The sequence below is a fragment of the Anomaloglossus baeobatrachus genome, chromosome 9 (genome assembly GCF_048569485.1).
Source record: "Anomaloglossus baeobatrachus isolate aAnoBae1 chromosome 9, aAnoBae1.hap1, whole genome shotgun sequence".
NCBI lineage: Eukaryota > Metazoa > Chordata > Amphibia > Anura > Aromobatidae > Anomaloglossus > Anomaloglossus baeobatrachus.
In genome coordinates, this window is record NC_134361.1 from 218,599,646 (window position 1) to 218,621,927 (window position 22,282).

At 47.6% G+C, this 22,282-nt stretch overlaps 1 protein-coding gene across 1 annotated transcript in view; it reads right to left on the reverse strand.

The window, feature by feature from the left end:
• Positions 1-286: 286 nt before the first annotated feature.
• Positions 287-22,282, reverse strand: part of CFP (complement factor properdin) — a 48,464-nt gene continuing 26,468 nt past the window's right edge. The window contains 10 exon segments of the mRNA XM_075322960.1: positions 287-520; positions 702-841; positions 11,007-11,115; positions 11,836-11,912; positions 11,914-12,028; positions 16,954-17,127; positions 17,321-17,518; positions 17,684-17,854; positions 21,546-21,703; positions 22,046-22,196. Coding sequence (XP_075179075.1) covers positions 703-841; positions 11,007-11,115; positions 11,836-11,912; positions 11,914-12,028; positions 16,954-17,127; positions 17,321-17,518; positions 17,684-17,854; positions 21,546-21,703; positions 22,046-22,196 — 1,292 coding nt within the window. The 3' untranslated portion in view covers positions 287-520; position 702.

The following is a 22,282-nucleotide window of genomic DNA, read 5'->3' on the forward strand; positions in this document are numbered from 1 at the left end:
TTCCCACAGGGCTTTGATAAGCTCCTCCCCTCTGACTGTTCCACAGTGATGTGATCAGCTCCTCCCCTATGACTGTTCCACAATGCTGTGATAAGCTCCTTCCCTCTGACTTTTCCCACAGGGCTTTGATAAGCTCCTCCCCTCTTACTAGACCACAATGTTGTGATAAGCTCCTCCCCTCTGACTAGTCCACAATGTTGTGATAAGCTCCCCCCCTTTGGCGGGGTCTCTACTCCCCTTCACACTTTCTTGTACAGAGAAATGGAAAAAATAAGACTAAAAATGATCAATTTTCAATCTTTTAGACATTAAACACAAAAGAACTGCGAGAGCGAGAACAAACGATGGCGGCTGCAATATAAAAGCTTCATCCCGGGACACGGCAATAGCTGGGTTATACGTCGGACTCTGTATTTTCCACACGAGGTTTCGCCTCTTGTTTCCATTCTGACGCTTATTCAGGGGCGACGATAAAAATAACAGAATCCAGGATTTCTGAGGACAAAAAAACCCAAGACGTCTGGAAGACACAAAAGAAGAACACTCATTAATAAATTATCCATCCATGTATCATTTAGGGCCCGTCTATGGGCCACAGCCAAGTCTCCCCGTACAGCAGAGACTGGAATACAATGCTAGAGCTGCAGAGCGGACTGACACCAAAGAGGCACAACTGGGGGAGCGCGGGGGACAATCTGTACCTTAGGTGCATGATGGAAGATTTCGGCACTCGGTTCTCTCCACCACCTTCAGAGTTTCCCCATTAATGGCATCACATTTTAACTTTGGTTCTCCCGAGAAAAAGACTTCTACAACCTTCGTAGCTCCTTGTACAATAGTTCTATCAGAATAAAAAATAATTTACAATATTATCAAATACATAGAAAATGTAATATATAATACTGCCCCTATGTACAAGAATATAACTACTATAATACTGCTCCTATGTACAAGAATATAACTGCTATAATACTGCCCCTATATACAAGAATATAACTACTATAATACTGCCCCTATATACAAGAATATAACTACTATAATACTACCCCTATGTACAAGAATATAACTACTATAATACTACCCCTATGTACAAGAATATAACTACTATAATACTGCTCCTATGTACAAGAATATAACTACTATAATACTGCCCCTATGTACAAGAATATAACTACTATAATACTGCCCCCTATGTACAAGAATATAACTACTATAATACTGCCCCTATATACAAGAATATAACTACTATAATACTGCCCCCTATGTACAAGAATATAACTACTATAATACTGCCCCTATATACAAGAATATAACTACTATAATACTGCCCCTATATACAAGAATATAACTACTATAATACTGCCCCTATATACAAGAATATAACTACTATAATACTGCCCCCTATGTACAAGAATATAACTACTATAATAATGCCCCTATGTACAAGAATATAACTACTATAATACTGCCCCTATATACAAGAATATAACTACTATAATGCTGCCCCCTATGTACAAGAATATAACTACTATAATACTGCTCCTATGTACAAGAATATAACTACTATAATACTGCCCCCTATGTACAAGAATATAACTACTATAATACTGCCCCTATGTATAAGAATATAACTACTATAATACTGCCCCTATGTATAAGAATATAACTACTATAATACTGCCCCTATGTATAAGAATATAACTACTATAATACTGCCCCCTATGTACAAGAATATAACTACTATAATACTGCCCCTATATACAAGAATATAACTACTATAATACTGCCCCTATATACAAGAATATAACTACTATAATACTGCCCCCTATGTACAAGAATATAACTACTATAATAATGCCCCTATGTACAAGAATATAACTACTATAATACTGCCCCTATGTATAAGAATATAACTACTATAACACTGCCCCTATGTACAAGAATATGACTACTATAATACTGCTCCTATGTACAAGAATATAACTACTATAATACTGCCCCTATGTATAAGAATATAACTACTATAATACTGCCCCTATGTACAAGAATATAACTACTATAACACTGCCCCTATGTACAAGAATATAACTACTATAATACTGCCCATATGTATAAGAATATAACTACTATAATACTGCCCCCTATGTACAAGAATATAACTACTATAATACTGCCCATATGTATAAGAATATAACTACTATAATACTGCCCCTATGTACAAGAATATAACTACTATAATACTGCTCCTATATACAAGGATATAACTGCTATAATACTGCCCCTATGTATAAGAATATAACTACTATAATACTGCCCCTATGTACAAGAATATAACTACTATAACACTGCCCCTATGTACAAGAATATAACTACTATAATACTGCCCCTATGTATAAGAATATAACTACTATAATACTGCCCCTATGTACAAGAATATAACTACTATAACACTGCCCCTATGTACAAGAATATAACTACTATAATACTGCCCATATGTATAAGAATATAACTACTATAATACTGCCCCCTATGTACAAGAATATAACTACTATAATACTGCCCATATGTATAAGAATATAACTACTATAATACTGCCCCTATGTACAAGAATATAACTACTATAATACTGCTCCTATATACAAGGATATAACTACTATAATACTGCCCCTATGTATAAGAATATAACTACTATAATACTGCCCCTATGTACAAGAATATAACTACTATAACACTGCCCCTATGTACAAGAATATAACTACTATAATACTGCCCATATGTATAAGAATATAACTACTATAATACTGCCCCCTATGTACAAGAATATAACTACTATAATACTGCCCCCTATGTACAAGAATATAACTACTATAATACTGCCCATATGTATAAGAATATAACTACTATAACACTGCCCCTATGTACAAGAATATAACTACTATAATACTGCCCATATGTATAAGAATATAACTACTATAATACTGCCTCTATGTACAAGAATATAGCTACTATAATACTGCCTCTATGTACAAGAATATAACTACTATAATACTGCCTCTATGTACAAGAATATAACTACTATAATACTGCCCCCTATGTACAAGAATATAACTACTATAATACTGCCCCTATGTACAAGAATATAACTACTATAATACTGCCCCTATGTACAAGAATATAACTACTATAATACTGCCCCTATGTACAAGAATATAACTACTATAATACTGCCCCTATGTACAAGAATATAACTACTATAATACTGCCCCTATGTACAAGAATATAACTACTATAATACTGCCCCCAAGCTGTGAGGTTGTGTTGAGCAGTTCTCCGGATGTCTGGAGCAAGCCCAGGGCGGGGCCCCCCTGGGCGGGGAAGCTCCCCAGGCAAGGCCCAGGCTTCCCGGCCTACACTGGGACATGGCTCCCAGGCCTCTTCCATTGGGAATACCACCCCCAGAGTCGCTGTGAGACCTGTGACTGTAGCACAAAGCTCCAGCAAGAAAGGAGAAGCTAAGAAATCGGTGTGTAATGTTTTGGGAGGAAAACCAACTCCAAGTGCAGTAATGAAGCCAGCAGTGAGTAGAGCCATACAGCACAGTGTGAGGTCGTGTGATTCCTGCAGAGAAGCCCCGGTCAGTGCACAGCTCCAGCCAGGAGCTCAGCCTCCATCACCGTCAGCTGTGCATGTGCAGCTCAGCTCTCCAGCCCGCAGACAGAGGACATCTTTGGAGAAGCAGACCCTGCAAGAAAATCTCCAGCAGCAGCATGTGGTGTCCGGCATGGCGAGCTCAGGCCGCACCAGGTCGCAGTCCAGTGCCAGGGGTAAGCAAGTCCCAGTGCCTGGGTCCAGCAAGGCCACCATGCAGACATCTGTGGTGGAGGCCTCTGACAAGCCTGTGTTCAAGGTCCCTGCACCTGTGGCTAAGCCTGAAGCTGTGGAGACAGTGTGTGTACCCGAGCCGCAGCTGGCGGATGAGATGCCTGGACTAGTCAGAAGACTGGGTGAGTTACAGTCGATGAAAGGCATGCTGCAGGCGGAGATAGACTGTCTCTATAATCTAAGGGCCACTTTAGATCCTGACCTGACCTCTGTGTGTGACCAGAGACTGAACAAGAAGGGTTTGGAGCTGGCGAGTATGGTGCAGGACATGGACTCTGTGCTGGAGAGTGTGGTGCAGGACATGGACTCTGTGCTGGAGAGTATGGTGCAGGACATGGACTCTGTGCTGGAGAGTGTGGTGCAGGACATGGACTCTGTGCTGGAGAGTGTGGTGCAGGACATGGACTCTGTGCTGGAGAGTGTGGTGCAGGACATGGACTCTGTGCTGGAGAGTGTGGTGCAGGACATGGACTCTGTGCTGGCGAGTGTGGTGCAGGACATGGACTCTGTGCTGGCGAGTGTGGTGCAGGACATGGACTCTGTGCTGGAGAGTGTGGTGCAGGACATGGACTCTGTGCTGGAGAGTGTGGTGCAGGACATGGACTCTGTGCTGGAGAGTGTGGTGCAGGACATGGACTCTGTGCTGGAGAGTGTGGTGCAGGACATGGACTCTGTGCTGGAGAGTGTGGTGCAGGACATGGACTCTGTGCTGGCGAGTGTGGTGCAGGACATGGACTCTGTGCTGGAGAGTGTGGTGCAGGACATGGACTCTGTGCTGGAGAGTGTGGTGCAGGACATGGACACTGTGCTGGAGAGTGTGGTGCAGGACATGGACTCTGTGCTGGAGAGTGTGGTGCAGGACATGGACTCTGTGCTGGAGAGTGTGGTGCAGGACATGGACTCTGTGCTGGAGAGTGTGGTGCAGGACATGGACTCTGTGCTGGCGAGTGTGGTGCAGGACATGGACTCTGTGCTGGCGAGTGTGGTGCAGGACATGGACTCTGTGCTGGCGAGTGTGGTGCAGGACATGGACTCTGTGCTGGAGAGTGTGGTGCAGGACATGGACTCTGTGCTGGAGAGTGTGGTGCAGGACATGGACTCTGTGCTGGAGAGTGTGGTGCAGGACATGGACTCTGTGCTGGAGAGTGTGGTGCAGGACATGGACTCTGTGCTGGAGAGTGTGGTGCAGGACATGGACTCTGTGCTGGAGAGTGTGGTGCAGGACATGGACTCTGTGCTGGCGAGTGTGGTGCAGGACATGGACTCTGTGCTGGAGAGTGTGGTGCAGGACATGGACTCTGTGCTGGAGAGTGTGGTGCAGGACATGGACTCTGTGCTGGAGAGTGTGGTGCAGGACATGGACTCTGTGCTGGAGAGTGTGGTGCAGGACATGGACTCTGTGCTGGAGAGTGTGGTGCAGGACATGGACTCTGTGCTGGCGAGTGTGGTGCAGGACATGGACTCTGTGCTGGAGAGTGTGGTGCAGGACATGGACTCTGTGCTGGAGAGTGTGGTGCAGGACATGGACACTGTGCTGGAGAGTGTGGTGCAGGACATGGACTCTGTGCTGGAGAGTGTGGTGCAGGACATGGACTCTGTGCTGGAGAGTGTGGTGCAGGACATGGACTCTGTGCTGGAGAGTGTGGTGCAGGACATGGACTCTGTGCTGGCGAGTGTGGTGCAGGACATGGACTCTGTGCTGGCGAGTGTGGTGCAGGACATGGACTCTGTGCTGGCGAGTGTGGTGCAGGACATGGACTCTGTGCTGGAGAGTGTGGTGCAGGACATGGACTCTGTGCTGGACAGTGTGGTGCAGGACATGGACTCTGTGCTGGAGAGTGTGGTGCAGGACATGGACTCTGTGCTGGAGAGTGTGGTGCAGGACATGGACTCTGTGCTGGAGAGTGTGGTGCAGGACATGGACTCTGTGCTGGCGAGTGTGGTGCAGGACATGGACTCTGTGCTGGCGAGTGTGGTGCAGGACATGGACTCTGTGCTGGCGAGTGTGGTGCAGGACATGGACTCTGTGCTGGAGAGTGTGGTGCAGGACATGGACTCTGTGCTGGACAGTGTGGTGCAGGACATGGACTCTGTGCTGGAGAGTGTGGTGCAGGACATGGACTCTGTGCTGGAGAGTGTGGTGCAGGACATGGACTCTGTGCTGGCGAGTGTGGTGCAGGACATGGACTCTGTGCTGGAGAGTGTGGTGCAGGACATGGACTCTGTGCTGGAGAGTGTGGTGCAGGACATGGACTCTGTGCTGGAGAGTGTGGTGCAGGACATGGACTCTGTGCTGGAGAGTGTGGTGCAGGACATGGACTCTGTGCTGGCGAGTGTGGTGCAGGACATGGACTCTGTGCTGGCGAGTGTGGTGCAGGACATGGACTCTGTGCTGGCGAGTGTGGTGCAGGACATGGACTCTGTGCTGGAGAGTGTGGTGCAGGACATGGACTCTGTGCTGGACAGTGTGGTGCAGGACATGGACTCTGTGCTGGAGAGTGTGGTGCAGGACATGGACTCTGTGCTGGAGAGTGTGGTGCAGGACATGGACTCTGTGCTGGAGAGTGTGGTGCAGGACATGGACTCTGTGCTGGAGAGTGTGGTGCAGGACATGGACTCTGTGCTGGAGAGTGTGGTGCAGGACATGGACTCTGTGCTGGAGAGTGTGGTGCAGGACATGGACTCTGTGCTGGAGAGTGTGGTGCAGGACATGGACTCTGTGCTGGAGAGTGTGGTGCAGGACATGGACTCTGTGCTGGAGAGTGTGGTGCAGGACATGGACTCTGTGCTGGAGAGTGTGGTGCAGGACATGGACTCTGTGCTGGAGAGTGTGGTGCAGGACATGGACTCTGTGCTGGAGAGTGTGGTGCAGGACATGGACTCTGTGCTGGCGAGTGTGGTGCAGGACATGGACTCTGGTGCTGGAGAGTGTGGTGCAGGACATGGACTCTGTGCTGGAGAGTGTGGTGCAGGACATGGACTCTGTGCTGGAGAGTGTGGTGCAGGACATGGACTCTGTGCTGGAGAGTGTGGTGCAGGACATGGACTCTGTGCTGGAGAGTGTGGTGCAGGACATGGACTCTGTGCTGGAGAGTGTGGTGCAGGACATGGACTCTGTTCTGGCGAGTATGGGGCCCCTGGTGCAGGACATGGACTCTGTGCTGGAGAGTGTGGTGCAGGACATAGACTCTGTGCTGGAGAGTGTGGTGCAGGACATGGACTCTGTGCTGGAGAGTGTGGTGCAGGACATGGACTCTGTGCTGGAGAGTGTGGTGCAGGACATGGACTCTGTGCTGGCGAGTGTGGTGCAGGACATGGACTCTGTGCTGGAGAGTGTGGTGCAGGACATGGACTCTGTGCTGGAGAGTGTGGTGCAGGACATGGACTCTGTGCTGGAGAGTGTGGTGCAGGACATGGACTCTGTGCTGGCGAGTGTGGTGCAGGACATGGACTCTGTGCTGGAGAGTGTGGTGCAGGACATGGACTCTGTGCTGGAGAGTGTGGTGCAGGACATGGACTCTGTGCTGGAGAGTGTGGTGCAGGACATGGACTCTGTGCTGGAGAGTGTGGTGCAGGACATGGACTCTGTGCTGGAGAGTGTGGTGCAGGACATGGACTCTGTGCTGGAGAGTATGGGGCCCCTGAAGGAGACCTATATGACCCAGGAATGTTTGGCCTCCCATACGCAGGACTGTGCTGTGGAGACCAGGCCCCCTGATGTGCAATCAGAGGCCGCTCGGGACGAGACCCCCCAGCTGCAGACGCGACCGGTGATACAGGCGGCCAGATTCTGCGTTCAGGATGGGAAACAACTGTAGCTACAGGAGCAGCAGGCATCCGAGTGTGTACAGGGGCTTACACCTCAGACAGCAGAGGCACTACAAGTCCCAGAGTGCCCCGCACAGGAGCAGGACCTTCCATGTGTGACTGTCTGTGCTGCGGAGGCCGGTGCACAGCCTGGGGATGGTGTTGTTATGCCTGTGGGGTCGGGGGCTGGAGGGGATTCACAGTCTGTGACGGACATTGCACCATGTGATGATGATGATGCTGCTCATGTTGATGTGCATGATATATGTGACTTTCCTCCTTTGCTATCTAACCCGCAAGGTGTGCCGGCCCCCCCTGCTATAGACCCTCATCCTGTTAGTCAGCCCAGGGTGACCCGGCAGGTGCCCCCCAGGAATGCCTGGAGCCGCGGCGCCCCATCCTTCACCTCCGGCGCCCATTATACCGGTCAGACTTTCAAGCGTATTAATGTTGTGCGTTTTAAGTACATAGGTCCCAAGGAGGTTCTGCCGCAGCGCGGGTACGTGGTGAGGGAGCTGCTGTGCCACCAGATGGGGTTTGTGCCGCGTGAGATCCTGGCGGTCTCTAATCTGCAGGACGGGCAGGGCTATGACGTCAGCTTTAAGCTCATGTCTGACCTGGACAGGTTCTGGGCCGATTACCCCAAGTTCAGGGACACCGAGGACTGGAATGAGTTTTTGTTGGTCCCTATTTCCAGGCCAGATACTGTCACTGTGAATGTCACCTTCTGGAATGAGGCCGTTCCCCCACAGGACATCGAGGTGTGGCTCCGGAGACATTGTGACCTCGTCTCTGGACTCTCCAAGGTCAGAGATGAGGACGGTATCTGGACTATGGGGTGGAAGGTCCTGGTGAAGCTGAGGCAATACAACATCACTGCCCACCTGCCCAACTCCTTCTTCATTGGGAGGGAGAAGGGGAGATGTTACTACCCCGGGCAGCCCCGAAAGTGCTTCAAATGTGGTAAGACTGGTCATCTGGCCAATGCCTGTACCGTGGTGAAGTGCAGCCTGTGTGGGGACATCGGTCATGTCGCTGCAGACTGCCGGGACGTCAGGTGCAACCTCTGTGGTAGGATGGCCACCCTCACAGGGACTGTCCAGACGCCTGGCACGACATCTGCAGAGTGTTCCCTGATGAGGATGTGATGGCAGGGGCTGAGGCTCAGGAGGTGGTGGCGGACGCTCAGGAGGTGGTGGCGGAGGCTCAGGAGGTGGTGGCAGAGGCTCAGGAGGTGGTGGCAGAGGCTCAGGAGGTGGTGGCGGAGGCTCAGGAGGTGGTGGCGGAGGCTCAGGAGGTGGTGGCGGAAACTCGGGAGGTGGCGGCAGAGGCTCGGGAGGTGGCGGCGGAGGCTCGGGAGGTGGCGGCGGAGGCTCAGGAGGTGGTGGCGGAGGCTCAGGAGGTGGTGGCAGAGGCTCAGGAGGTGGTGGCAGAGGCTCAGGAGGTGGTGGCAGGGGCTCGGGAGGTGGCGGCGGAGGCTCAGGAGGTGGTGGCAGAGGCCCAGGAGGAGGTTTTACCATCAGGAGAGGTAGTGCCCATCTCCGATGTCCCCCGGGTGTCCGCTCAGGTAATACCAGAGCAGGATGACGCGGAGGGGAACATGGAGGTCGTCCCTCAGGTCCAGCAGTCTCAGGTGGCCCCCCCCTTCGGCATCTGTATCTGATGACTGGACCATTAGTCAGAATAAAAGGAAGAAGAAGGACGCGTCCTCCCGTAGACCTGAGGCTGCATGTGACAGGGCGAGTAAGAAGGTCCAGAGCTCTGTGGGTGCGATGGTCGTGTCCAACAAGTATGGGGCTTTGTCCCATGATGATGATTTTGAGAGGGAATTGGGGACACTTGAATGTGACAGGGACATAGAGGAACATCCCCCGCCAAAGCGGAGGCCCCTCTCTGTAGACCCTCAGGTAGAATCTGCCATGGACACCAGTGGAGGACAGAATGTCCCTGACTCGGGATGATGAGTATCACTCTGCTCCTTCTATATATTGTATGGTGATTGCTGAGTGTCATTGACGCTTCATTCCCTCCACAGGTGTGGACTCGTTACTTTATTTCTGTGTTTGATCTCAATATTTAGTGCCGGTGTCTATGAAACCTCATCTTTGTACCGTGTTAGCCAGTAGAGATAAAAAAAATTGTTTAAAAGAACAGAGAGTCCTCAGTGGTTGATACCTTTTAATGGCTAACTGAAAAGATGGTAATAATTGCAAGCTTTCGAGACTACTCAGGTCTCTTCATCAGGCATGGTATAACACAAAATCTGAAGAGTCACGTATTTATACACAACAGGACTTAGAATAGTGCACTGCACTATTCTAAGTCCTGTTGTGTATAAATACGTGACTCTTCAGATTTTGTGTTATACCATGCCTGATGAAGAGACCTGAGTAGTCTCGAAAGCTTGCAATTATTACCATCTTTTCAGTTAGCCATTAAAAGGTATCAACCACTGAGGACTCTCTGTTCTTTTAAACAATTTTTTTATGAAACCTCAGTGATTTGTGGCCTGTATTAATGGGAGTTTTTGTTCCTTATACATGTATTTATGTTTGTTTTTTCTAATAAAAATTGCCCCTATGTACAAGAATATTACTACTATAATACTGCAACTATGTACAAGAATATAACAACTATAATACTGCCCCTATATACAAGAATATAACTACTATAATACTGCCCCTATATACAAGAATATAACTACTATAATACTGCCCCTATATACAAGAATATAACTGCTAAAATACTGCCCCCTATGTACAAATATATAACTACTATAATACTGCCCCTATGTACAAGAATATAACTACTATAATACTGCCCCTATGTACAAGAATATAACTACTATAATACTGCTCCTATATACAAGAATATAACTGCTATAATACTGCTCCTATGTACAAGAATATAACTACTATAATACTGCCCCTATATACAAGAATATAGCTACTATAATACTGCCCCTATGTACAAGAATATAACTAGTATAATACTGCCCCCTATGTACAAAAATATAACTACTATAATACTGCCCCTATGTACAAGAATATAACTGCTATAATACTGCTACAAATGTACAAGAATATAACTACTATAATACTGCCCCCTATGTACAAGAATATAACTACTATAATACTGCCCCTATGTACAAGATTATAACTACTATAATACTGCTCCTATGTACAAGAATATAACTACTATAATACTGCCCCTATATACAAGAATATAACTACTATAATACTGCCCCTATGTACAAGAATATAACTGCTATAATACTGCCCATTATAGACATGAATAGTCTGGTGTCGCACACTCACGGATAGTCGGGGTATACGGGTTCACACTCCCTGGATCTTGTCCTTTCGGATCGTCCACATGGAGAGGAGCACAGGCCCCATTCACTCCATTCTGACCAGGATCCGTCAGCTGCGTTAGAAAAAGTTTAAAGATGTAGAAAGAAGAGAGAGGGGAAGAGAGGGGGAGAAAGGAGGAGAGAGGGGGAGAAAGGAGGAGAGAGGGGGAGAAAGGAGGAGAGAGGGGGAGAAAGGAGGAGAGAGGGGGGAGAAAGGAGGAGAGAGGGGGGAGAAAGGAGGAGAGAGGGGGAGAAAGGAGGAGAGAGGGGGAGAAAGGAGGAGAGAGGGGGGAGAGAGGGGGAGGAGAGAGGGGGGAGAGAGGGGGAGGAGAGAGGGGGGAGAGAGGGGGAGGAGAGAGGGGGAGAGAGGGGGAGGAGAGAGGGGGAGAGAGGGGGAGGAGAGAGGGGGGAGAGGAGAGGGGGAGAAAGGAGGAGAGAGGAGGCGAGAGGGGGAGAAAGGAGGAGAGAGGGGGAAAAAGGAGGAGAGAGGGGGAGAGGAGAGGGGGATAGAGAGAGGGGGATAGAGAGAGGGGGGAGGGAATAGAGAGGGGGGGGGAGAGAGGGGAGAGGAGAGAGATGAGGAGAGGGGGAGAGAGATGAGGAGAGGGGGAGAGAGGAGGAGAGAGGGTGGGAGGGGGGAGAGAGAGTGGGGTGAGGGGGGGAGAGAGTGGGGTGAGGGGGGGAGAGAGGGGGGGAGAGGGGAGGAGAGGGGGGAGAGAGTGGGGAGGAGAGGGGGAGAGAGGGACAGTGGGTGCTGCTGGGGCATTTGGGGGAATGATCTGGGCCTCCTTTACCCTTGCACTTCTCGTAGTAGTAGCAGGCCCGGCCTTCCCGGCGGCCGCCCTCGCACCACTTCCCTTCATGAGCCTGTCCCCCGGCACTCCCGAAGCCTGTTCTGGTTTCCTACAGTTGATTTGCAGCGAATGGGATCACCGCTCAGGACGGAGCAGGTCGACCACTCAGTCCATTCGGACCACCGGCCATCCACTACGGAAGGAAAAAAATTAAAGCATTTTTTGTAGGTTTTTGTTTATTTTTCAAGATCTGTGCTTGCTGTCAGTGAATAGAGGCAGATGCTTCCTTCCAGAGGCGTAAATAAAAATCATGGGGACCCATAGCAAAAATGTTCTAGATGGGCCACCCTCACCCCCTCCCAGCCCTCCCCACAGTATGATGCCCCCCTACAGCCCTCCACACAGTATGATGCACCCCTACAAGCCCTCCACACAGTATGATGCACCCCTACAGCCCTCCACACAGTATGATGCACCCCTACAGCCCTCCACACAGTATGATGCCCCCCCAAAGCCCTCCACACAGTATGATGCCCCCCTACAGCCCTCCACACAGTATGATGCCCCCCTACAGCCCTCCACACAGTATGATGCCCCACTACAGCCCTCCACAATGCCCCCCTACAGCCCTCCACACAGTATGATGCCCCCCTACAGCCCTCCACACAGTATGATGCCCCCCTACAGCCCTCCACACAGTATGATGCCCCCCCTACAGCCCTCCACACAGTATGATGCCCCCTACAGCCCTCCACACAGTATGATGCACCCCTACAGCCCTCCACACAGTATGATGCCCCCCTACAGCCCTCCACACAGTATGATGCCCCCCTACAGCCCTCCACACAGTATGATGCACCCCTACAGCCCTCCACACAGTATGATGCACCCCTACAGCCCTCCACACAGTATGATGCCCCCCCAAAGCCCTCCACACAGTATGATGCCCCCCAAAGCCTTCCACACAGTATGATGCCCCCCTACAGCCCTCCACACAGTATGATGCCCCACTACAGCCCTCCACAATGCCCCCCTAGAGCCCTCCACACAGTATGATGCCCCCCTACAGCCCTCCACACAGTATGATGCCCCCCTACAGCCCTCCACACAGTATGATGCCCCCCTACAGCCCTCCACACAGTATGATGCCCCCCTACAGCCCTCCACAAAGTATGATTCCCCCCTACAGCCCTCCACACAATATGATGCCCCCCTACAGCCCTCCACACAGTATGATGCCCCCCCAAAGCCCTCCACACAGTATAATTGTCATGATGTATGTAGTTTTCTCCATCCCATAATTTTGTATAAGATGCCATGTGATGTATTTTACCTTCTCTCTGTATTTGCTGTAATACTATGTCTTGGATGTAAGTGACCATACCTTCCCCCAGCCTGTATCATATTGCAATCAGGCTTCAGCAGTAGCTATTGTCATTGATTTGGTGGGGGTTGCATATATATATTGTTCTTCTCAGCATGGGACTTCTCCAATCTACAACTTGGTAAACAGAACAGAGCCAGCAGTCTAAAGTCCATTCATGCATCAAATGGCCAGGGGGAGGTGTGCCCACCTAAGGGGCTGATCCCAGGAGAGAAGAACATGTTAGTTCAGTTAGTTGGATATCGGCTGGAGAAGGATGAGGACCTATGGCTGAGTTTTGAAGAGGAAGGGAGCGAGATCTGATTCTGCGGACAGACCTCGCCGTCCAGTGGATTGTGTGGGATTTCTGGGACTCTGAAGAGGACTATTTCGTCCTGATCTGGCACTTTGGATTATCGGGAGGTGCCCCCGAATCTGTTTTATTTGGACTTGTCGTGTGCTGTTCCTGTATTCCTGTTAGTAAACCTGTTGGATCATCCTCGGCCTGTTGTCTCTCTTTGCTCTGATGTACACCCCGTCACAATGATGCCCCCCTACACCCCTCCACACAGTATGATGCCCCCCAAAGCCCTCCACACAGTATGATGGCCCCCCACCCCCCCTCCACACAGTATGATGCCCCCCAAAGCCCTCCACACAGTATGATGGCCCCCCATCCCCCTCCACACAGTATGATGCCCCCCTACACCCTTCCACACAGTATGATGCCCCCTACACCCCTCCACACAGTATGATAGCCCCCACAGCCCTCCACACAGTATGATAGCTCCCACAGCCCTCCTCACAGTATGATGGCCCCCCACAGCCCTCCGCACAGTATGATGGCCCCCCACAGCCCTCCGCACAGTATGATGGCCCCCCACAGCCCTCCGCACAGTATGATGGCCCCCCACAGCCCTCCGCACAGTATGATGGCCCCATCATAATTCTCAAAATATTATCATGGCCCCCTCATAGCCTTCCGTATAATATAATGGGCTCCCATAGTCCTCTATATTTACTAATACATTTCCCATAGTGCTCCATATAAAATAATGAACACCCATAATTCTACATATAGTATAATTCACCCCCATTGTCTTCCATATAGTATAATGCACTCTCCATAGTCCTCCATATAGTATAATGCACTCTCCATAGTCCTCCATAAAGTATAATGCACTCTCCATAGTCCTCCATATAATATAATGTATCCCTCATAGTCCTCCATATAGTATAATGCACGCTCCATAGTCCTCCATATAGTATAATGCACTCTCCATAGTCCTCCATATAGTATAATGCACTCTCCATAGTCCTCCATATAGTATAATGCACTCTCCATAGTCCTCCATATAGTATAATGCACTCTCCATAGTCCTCCATAAAGTATAATGCACTCTCCATAGTCTTCCATATAATATAATGTATCCCTCATAGTCCTCCATATAGTATAATGCACGCTCCATAGTCCTCCATATAGTATAATGCACTCTCCATAGTCCTCCATATAGTATAATGCACTCTCCATAGTCCTCCATAAAGTATAATGCACTCTCCATAGTCCTCCATATAGTATAATGCACTCTCCATAGTCCTCCATATAGTATAATGCACTCTCCATAGTCCTCCATAAAGTATAATGCACTCTCCATAGTCCTCCATATAGTATAATGCACTCTCCATAGTCCTCCATAAAGTATAATGCACTCTCCATAGTCCTCCATATAATATAATGTATCCCTCATAGTCCTCCATATAGTATAATGCACTCTCCATAGTCCTCCATATAGTATAATGCACTCTCCATAGTCCTCCATATAGTATAATGCACTCTCCATAGTCCTCCATATAGTATAATGCACTCTCCATAGTCCTCCATATAGTATAATGCACTCTCCATAGTCCTCCATAAAGTATAATGCACTCTCCATAGTCTTCCATATAATATAATGTATCCCTCATAGTCCTCCATATAGTATAATGCACGCTCCATAGTCCTCCATATAGTATAATGCACTCTCCATAGTCCTCCATATAGTATAATGCACTCTCCATAGTCCTCTATAAAGTATAATGCACTCTCCATAGTCCTCCATATAGTATAATGCACTCTCCATAGTCCTCCATATAGTATAATGCACTCTCCATAGTCCTCCATATAGTATAATGCACTCTCCATAGTCCTCCATATAGTATAATGCACTCTTCATAGTCCTCCATATAGTATAATGCACTCTCCATAGTCCTCCATATAGTATAATGCACTCTCCATAGTCCTCCATAAAGTATAATGCACTCTCCATAGTCTTCCATATAATATAATGTATCCCTCATAGTCCTCCATATAGTATAATGCACTCTCCATAGTCCTCCATATAGTATAATACACTCTCCATAGTCCTACATAAAGTATAATGCACTCTCCATAGTCCTCCATATAGTATAATGCACTCTCCATAGTCCTCCATATAGTATAATGCACTCTCCATAGTCCTCCATATAGTATAATGCACTCTCCATAGTCCTCCATAAAGTATAATGCACTCTCCATAGTCTTCCATATAATATAATGTATCCCTCATAGTCCTCCATATAGTATAATGCACTCTCCATAGTCCTCCATATAGTATAATGCACTCTCCATAGTCCTCCATAAAGTATAATGCACTCTCCATAGTCTTCCATATAATATAATGTATCCCTCATAGTCCTCCATATAGTATAATGCACTCTCCATAGTCCTCCATATAGTATAATGCACTCTCCATAGTCCTCCATAAAGTATAATGCACTCTCCATAGTCCTCCATATAGTATAATGCACTCTCCATAGTCCTCCATAAAGTATAATGCACTCTCCATAGTCCTCCATAAAGTATAATGCACTCTCCATAGTCCTCCATATAGTATAATGCACTCTCCATAGTCCTCCATATAGTATAATGCACTCTCCATAGTCCTCCATAAAGTATAATGCACTCTCCATAGTCTTCCATATAATATAATGTATCCCTCATAGTCCTCCATATAGAATAATGCACCCCATAGTCCTCCATATAATATAATGCACCCCATAGTCCTCCATATAGTATAATGCACCCCATAGTCCTCCATATAGAATAATGCACCCCATAGTCCTCCATATAGTATAATGCACCCCATAGTCCTCCATATAGAATAATGCACCCCATAGTCTTCTATATAGTATAATGCACCCCATAGTCCTCTATATAGTATAATGCACCCCATAGTCCTCCACATAATATAATGCACCCCCATAGCCCTCTATATAGTATAATGCACCCCCATAGCCCTCTATATAGTATAATGCACCCCATAGTCCTCTATATAGTTTAATGCACCCCATAGTCCTCCATATAATATAATGCACCCCCATAGCCCTCTATATAGTATTGTGCACCCCCAATAGTCATCCATATAGCAATCGCTCACCTCTCCTCTTTCCCCGCCGGTCAGGCTCCGAGGTGAGGGGTCTGCAGCTCTGCTCTTCTCAGCGCAGCGGGTGCGCAGTAGTGACATGATTGAGCCCGCTGCGCTGAGACATCAGACGCCGAGGGATAATGACGGCGGAGGGAGCGTCAGTGGAGCACTCACACTTTCATCATTGCTTACTCTGGCATCATGGAGGCGTGCGGGGCCCGTTTCCCTCGCCTCACGGACCCCATAGTGGCCTGTGGTCGGCCACCATTGGCGGTGCATCACTACAGTATCAGCTGTACCTCCTGATCTTACCGGGACAAGGCACTTTTGTATTGCAGATGGTACGTCTTTCTGCAGGTCCCACGCAGTCTCTTCCGCCATGACGAGGGGTTGGATTGTCACAAGACCTCTTCTGAGTTATCCGCCCCACGCCGCAGGTCACCGAGCAATCAGAACCGGGCTGCCATGCCCCCCAGGAGCCGTCCACTGCAAGGAGAGGACACATTTCATCTGGAAACTGTCAGCAAGCAGGGTGAGCGACGCGGCTGGATCTACTCTAATTACAATCTCAGTCTATTAAAGTCACTAGTGACCCTCAAAAGGGAACCATAATAGATAAACAGAACGGCAGATCCGTCAAGAGCAGCTTGCTGACAGTTTCCACTTTTCAATTGCTTACGTGGACAGAAGGGAAGGTCTCGGCAGTCTTTGGTGTCTTGCCGACTTCCTTCGCATGGTCTCCCGGCCGGGGTCACCGAGGGCGGGGGGCTATCACACTCTCGATATCGGGGCTGAACTGGGAAAGTTCCAGAACCTTCTCTAATGCAGTTGGCGGAACATGGATTCCAGGACCCCCAGGTGCCCCAAGAACCGTGGGCTGCGGAGAGAAAAAGGGATAAGTAGTAATGAAAGTGAACCTGTCCTTAAAGGGGGTCTCCAAACTCAGGTGATCAGTAGGGTCCCAGCACCTAGGACTGAGGCCGGAGACCCCCTTTACATTTTCGGGCTTTGCCGTAGTGTCAGCCATGTCTTTGTTACTTACTGGGGCAGGTTTGGAAAGTGTCACAGAGCTCGGTCTCCACCCTTACACCGGGGCAGTCAGCGTTACAGGACGGCGGGGGGTTGTTGCATTCTCTGGTGCGTTGCCTTTGTCCAATCCTGCAGGTGACGGAGCACGGGGACCACGAGGACCATGAGGACCACCCTCCGACCTCTATAGGGGCACAAAGGGTCAGAGGTCAGAGAAGGAAATCAGATCAACCATTACTGATTCAGCCTTGATGTTAGGACCTGGGAGTGACATCACTATAGTGCTGATGATGATGTCACTGATGGTGAGCCACTAATTAGCCACGTCCCGTGGCCCAAAGAACTGACAACCAACAGGTGGTTTGTTAAAAAATGACTCCGTTCTTTGGTATGTCCACATACCTCTAGATAATGTCCAAAGAATACTGCCATATACTGCAGAAATATTACTGCCATAAAGTGCTTAAATACTACTATTACCATACAGTGTCCACATACTACTGTAATAAAGTGTCCACATATTACTGCCATAAAGTGTAAGCATACTACTGCCTGCCATAGTGTACACATACTACTGCCATACTACTGCCATAAAGTGTAAGCATACTACTGCCATACAGTTTCCACCTTTTATTGCCATATAGTGTCCACATACTACTGCCATATAGTGTCCACATACTTCTGTCATACAGTGTCCACATACTACTCCACCTTCTACTGCCATATAGTGTCCACATACTACAGCCATACAGTGTGCACATACTACTGTCATACTGTGTCCACATACTACTGCCATACAGTGTGCACATAATACTGCCATACAGTGTTCCCATGTTACTGCCATACAGTGTTCACATACTACTCGAATACAGTGTTCACATACTAGTGCCATACAGTGTGCACATACTACTGCCATACAGTGTGCACATACTACTCTAATACAGTGTGCACATACTACTCTAATACAGTGTTCACATACTAGTGCCATACAGTGTGCACATACTACTGCCATACAGTGTGCACATACTTCAGCCTTACTATGTCCAGATACTACTGCTCTTCAGAGTCCACATACTTCTGACATACATTGATCAGGTACTACTGCCATACAGTGTCCACATACTACTGACATCCAGTGTCCACATGCTACTGCCATACACTGTCCATATACTACTGCCTACAGTGTCCCGATACTACTGCCATACAGTGTCCACATGCTACTGCTATAAAGTGTAAACATACTACTACCATACAGTGCTTAAATGGTACTGCCATACAGTGTCCATAGACATGCATTGCTTAATACTACAATGACTACATACTACTGCCATAAATTATTCAAATATTGCTGCCATACAATGTCCATATAGTTTTGCTTATAGATCTGAAAATAAGGAGCGCTGATAGTGTAACACCAAAGTGATCAGTGGGGTATACCTGGAAAATATACACTCACCTGGATCAGTTGTGACAGTCACAACCACTAGTGCGCATGAGATAATGGCGTCTGCTGCAGCCCCACGTGGATGAGCATACAAGATAAGGCAGAGAAGGGGTTAATGCTGCGCATCAGCCAAATGAAGATGTATAATGTTGATGAAGATGAGTATTCTTTTATTTCATAGGTCTACGCGTTTCAAGGTGACAACCTCTTCCTCAGGACCAATGCATCAACAACAAGACTCTTGTTGTTGATGCATTGGTCCTGAGGAAGAGGTTGTCACCTTGAAACGCGTAGACCTATGAAATAAAAGAATACTCATCTTCATCAACATTATACGTCTTCATTTGGCTGATGCGCAGCATTAACCCCTTTTCTGCCTTATCTTGTATGCTCATATAGTTTTGCTAACACTGCTGCCATACATTGCTCAGATACCCCTGCCATACTGTCCACATACTTCAGCCTCACTATATCCAGATACTACCGACATACAGTTCCCACATAAGACCACTATGGGTACCAGACCAAAGGTCTCCTTCAGATTCAATGTATACATAAAACGTCCAGAATTTTCTCATTTAATACTGACATATGGTACCGAAATAAAACCACCATACAATGCCTGCATAATACTTCTATGAATTGCTCTAAAAATACTGTCATTGATATGGTGTTTACATACCACTGTTTTCCTATATGATAGTTCCATACAGCGCCCCTTTAATAGTGCCATATAGTAAACACCTAACATTGCCCTAGAGTGCACATATAGATGCACTAATATTGAAAAATAATACAGCTTCATAGTGCCAAAAATAATTAGATGAGATTTGCCCTTTGTACTCAGACCTAGGGTCTTGAGCAGGAATACAGCATACACAGCTGTCATAATTTTACTTCTATAACACTGCCATATAGTGCAGACATAAAACTACTATACAATGCACATAAATTGCTCACATAGTACTGCCATACAGTGCTCACATAAAATTGCTATACAGTGCATACATAACATTTCCATACATTGCTCAGGTAATACTGTCATACCATGCCCCATAAAATTAATCCCATCTAGTACCTCTATAATAGTGCCATATAGTGAGCACATAAGAACCATACATTGCCTTACAGTGCACAAATATATGTGATAGTGTTAGAAAAAATAATACTGCAATATTGTGAGTGGCGACGGATGATTTTAAGAAAGAATTTCCAAAATCTGACCGGGGGTGGGGTTTGCCCTCTGTACTCAGTCCGCGACCTCGGCTGTTGCGCTGTGTAATTTGCATTGATTTGTTGTTTGCCCAAATTACAAGTTAAATATTGAAAACCTACAAAAAACGTTCCTGCTTCCAGTAAAGGTCGGATTCCTAGGAAGACTCAGCATGGCCAAAAAGGTTTGTTTTTGCTTCCCCAGAATATTTACAGTTTTCTTCTTAAAGGGACAATATCCCTTAAAATCTGCCCCTGCTGGCTATGAGCTATAGATGGCCCAAGACCAACCCTGGCACTATGTGTATTAGAACTTACAGGAACAGCAGGCATGAACAATAGAAGTTTCAATATCGACCCCGGCACTCTGTAAATTAGAACTTACGAGGGCAGTAGCCATGATCTATAGATGTCCCAATACCAACCCTGTGTAATAAAACGTATTGGCACAGCAGCCACAAGCTATAGATATCCCAATACCAACCCAGTGTAATAGAACTTATTGGGACAGCAGCCACAAGCTATAGCTGTCCCAATACCAACCCAGTGTAATAGAACTTACGGGGACAGCAACCACAAGCTATAGATGTCCCAATACCAACCCAGTGTAATAGAAATCACAGGGACAGCAGCCACAAGCTATAGATGTCCCAATACTAACCCAGTGTAATAGAACTTATTGGGAAAGCAACCACAAGCTATAGATGTCCCAATACTGACGCAGTGTAATAGAACTTACGGGGACAGCAGCCACAAGCTATAGATGTTCCAATACCAACCCAGTGTGATAGAACTTACGGGGACAGCAGCCACAAGCTATTGATGTCCCAATACTAACCCAGTGTAATAGAACTTATTGTGACAGCAGTCACAAGCTATAGAAGTCCCAATACCAACCCAGTGTAATAGAACTTATGGGGACAGCAGCCACAAGCTATAGCTGTCCCAATACCGACCCAGTGTAATAAAACTTACAGGGCCAGCATTCACAAACTATAGATGTCCCAATACCAACCCAGTGTGATAGAACTTATTGGGATAGCAGCCACAAGCTATAGATGTCCCAATACCAACCCAGTGTGATAGACCTTATTGGGACAGCAGCCACAAGCTATAGATGTCCCAATACCAACCCAGTGTAATAGAACATACGGGGACAGCAGCCACAAACTATAGATGTCCCAATACTGACCCCGGCTCCCTGTGAAATAGAACTTACGCGGACAACAAGCTTGGAGGCTACAGGAGCGAACTTCGAGATTTTCTCCTTTTAGACAGTCGCCATCTCCTATGCAGATCCTCTGCCGCTTCTGAACACCTTCCATACATGACACCGTACAGGGCGACCAGTCGCTCCACGAGGACCACTCAGCCAGGCTAAAGAGGAAAGGGTCAATGTGAGTTTGGTACCGACCAACACAGACTGGAGAAGTTACATTGGGCCTCCTGGTACAAGATGACCTCGTGGACAATTTGAATACATCCATAATATTTGATGAGGCTCATATGGACTGGGGTAAATTTGGGCAATATTCCTGTCCAGAAAGGGGTGAGGGGTGAGGGGAAGTCATAACTAAAGCAAAATGCCTAAAAACGGCAGTGTGGGAACTCAGAGGTGAAGACATAGAGAATCACATGTCTGACTACAGCTGGGAGCTAAACTGTAGTCTGTTACCGAGGGCAACCGGGAGAATATTGACAGCAGCAGCCATCTCTTACCGACAGCCCACACACGAGGAGGAGCCGGGCAGCTTGTAGCCATATTTGATGTTCAGGCAGCAGTCGATGTCGGACACTCCTTCCCCCAGGTAGTCCTCACACTCCCCGGTCTGCTCATTCACCTCTGCGAAACAGTGAACGTTGGGGGTCTCTGAGGAATAGAAAAGTGGATGCCGAGGATTAGTGGGGGAGACACAAAAGAAACCGGTCATGTACCCTCCAAATGTCACCAAATGC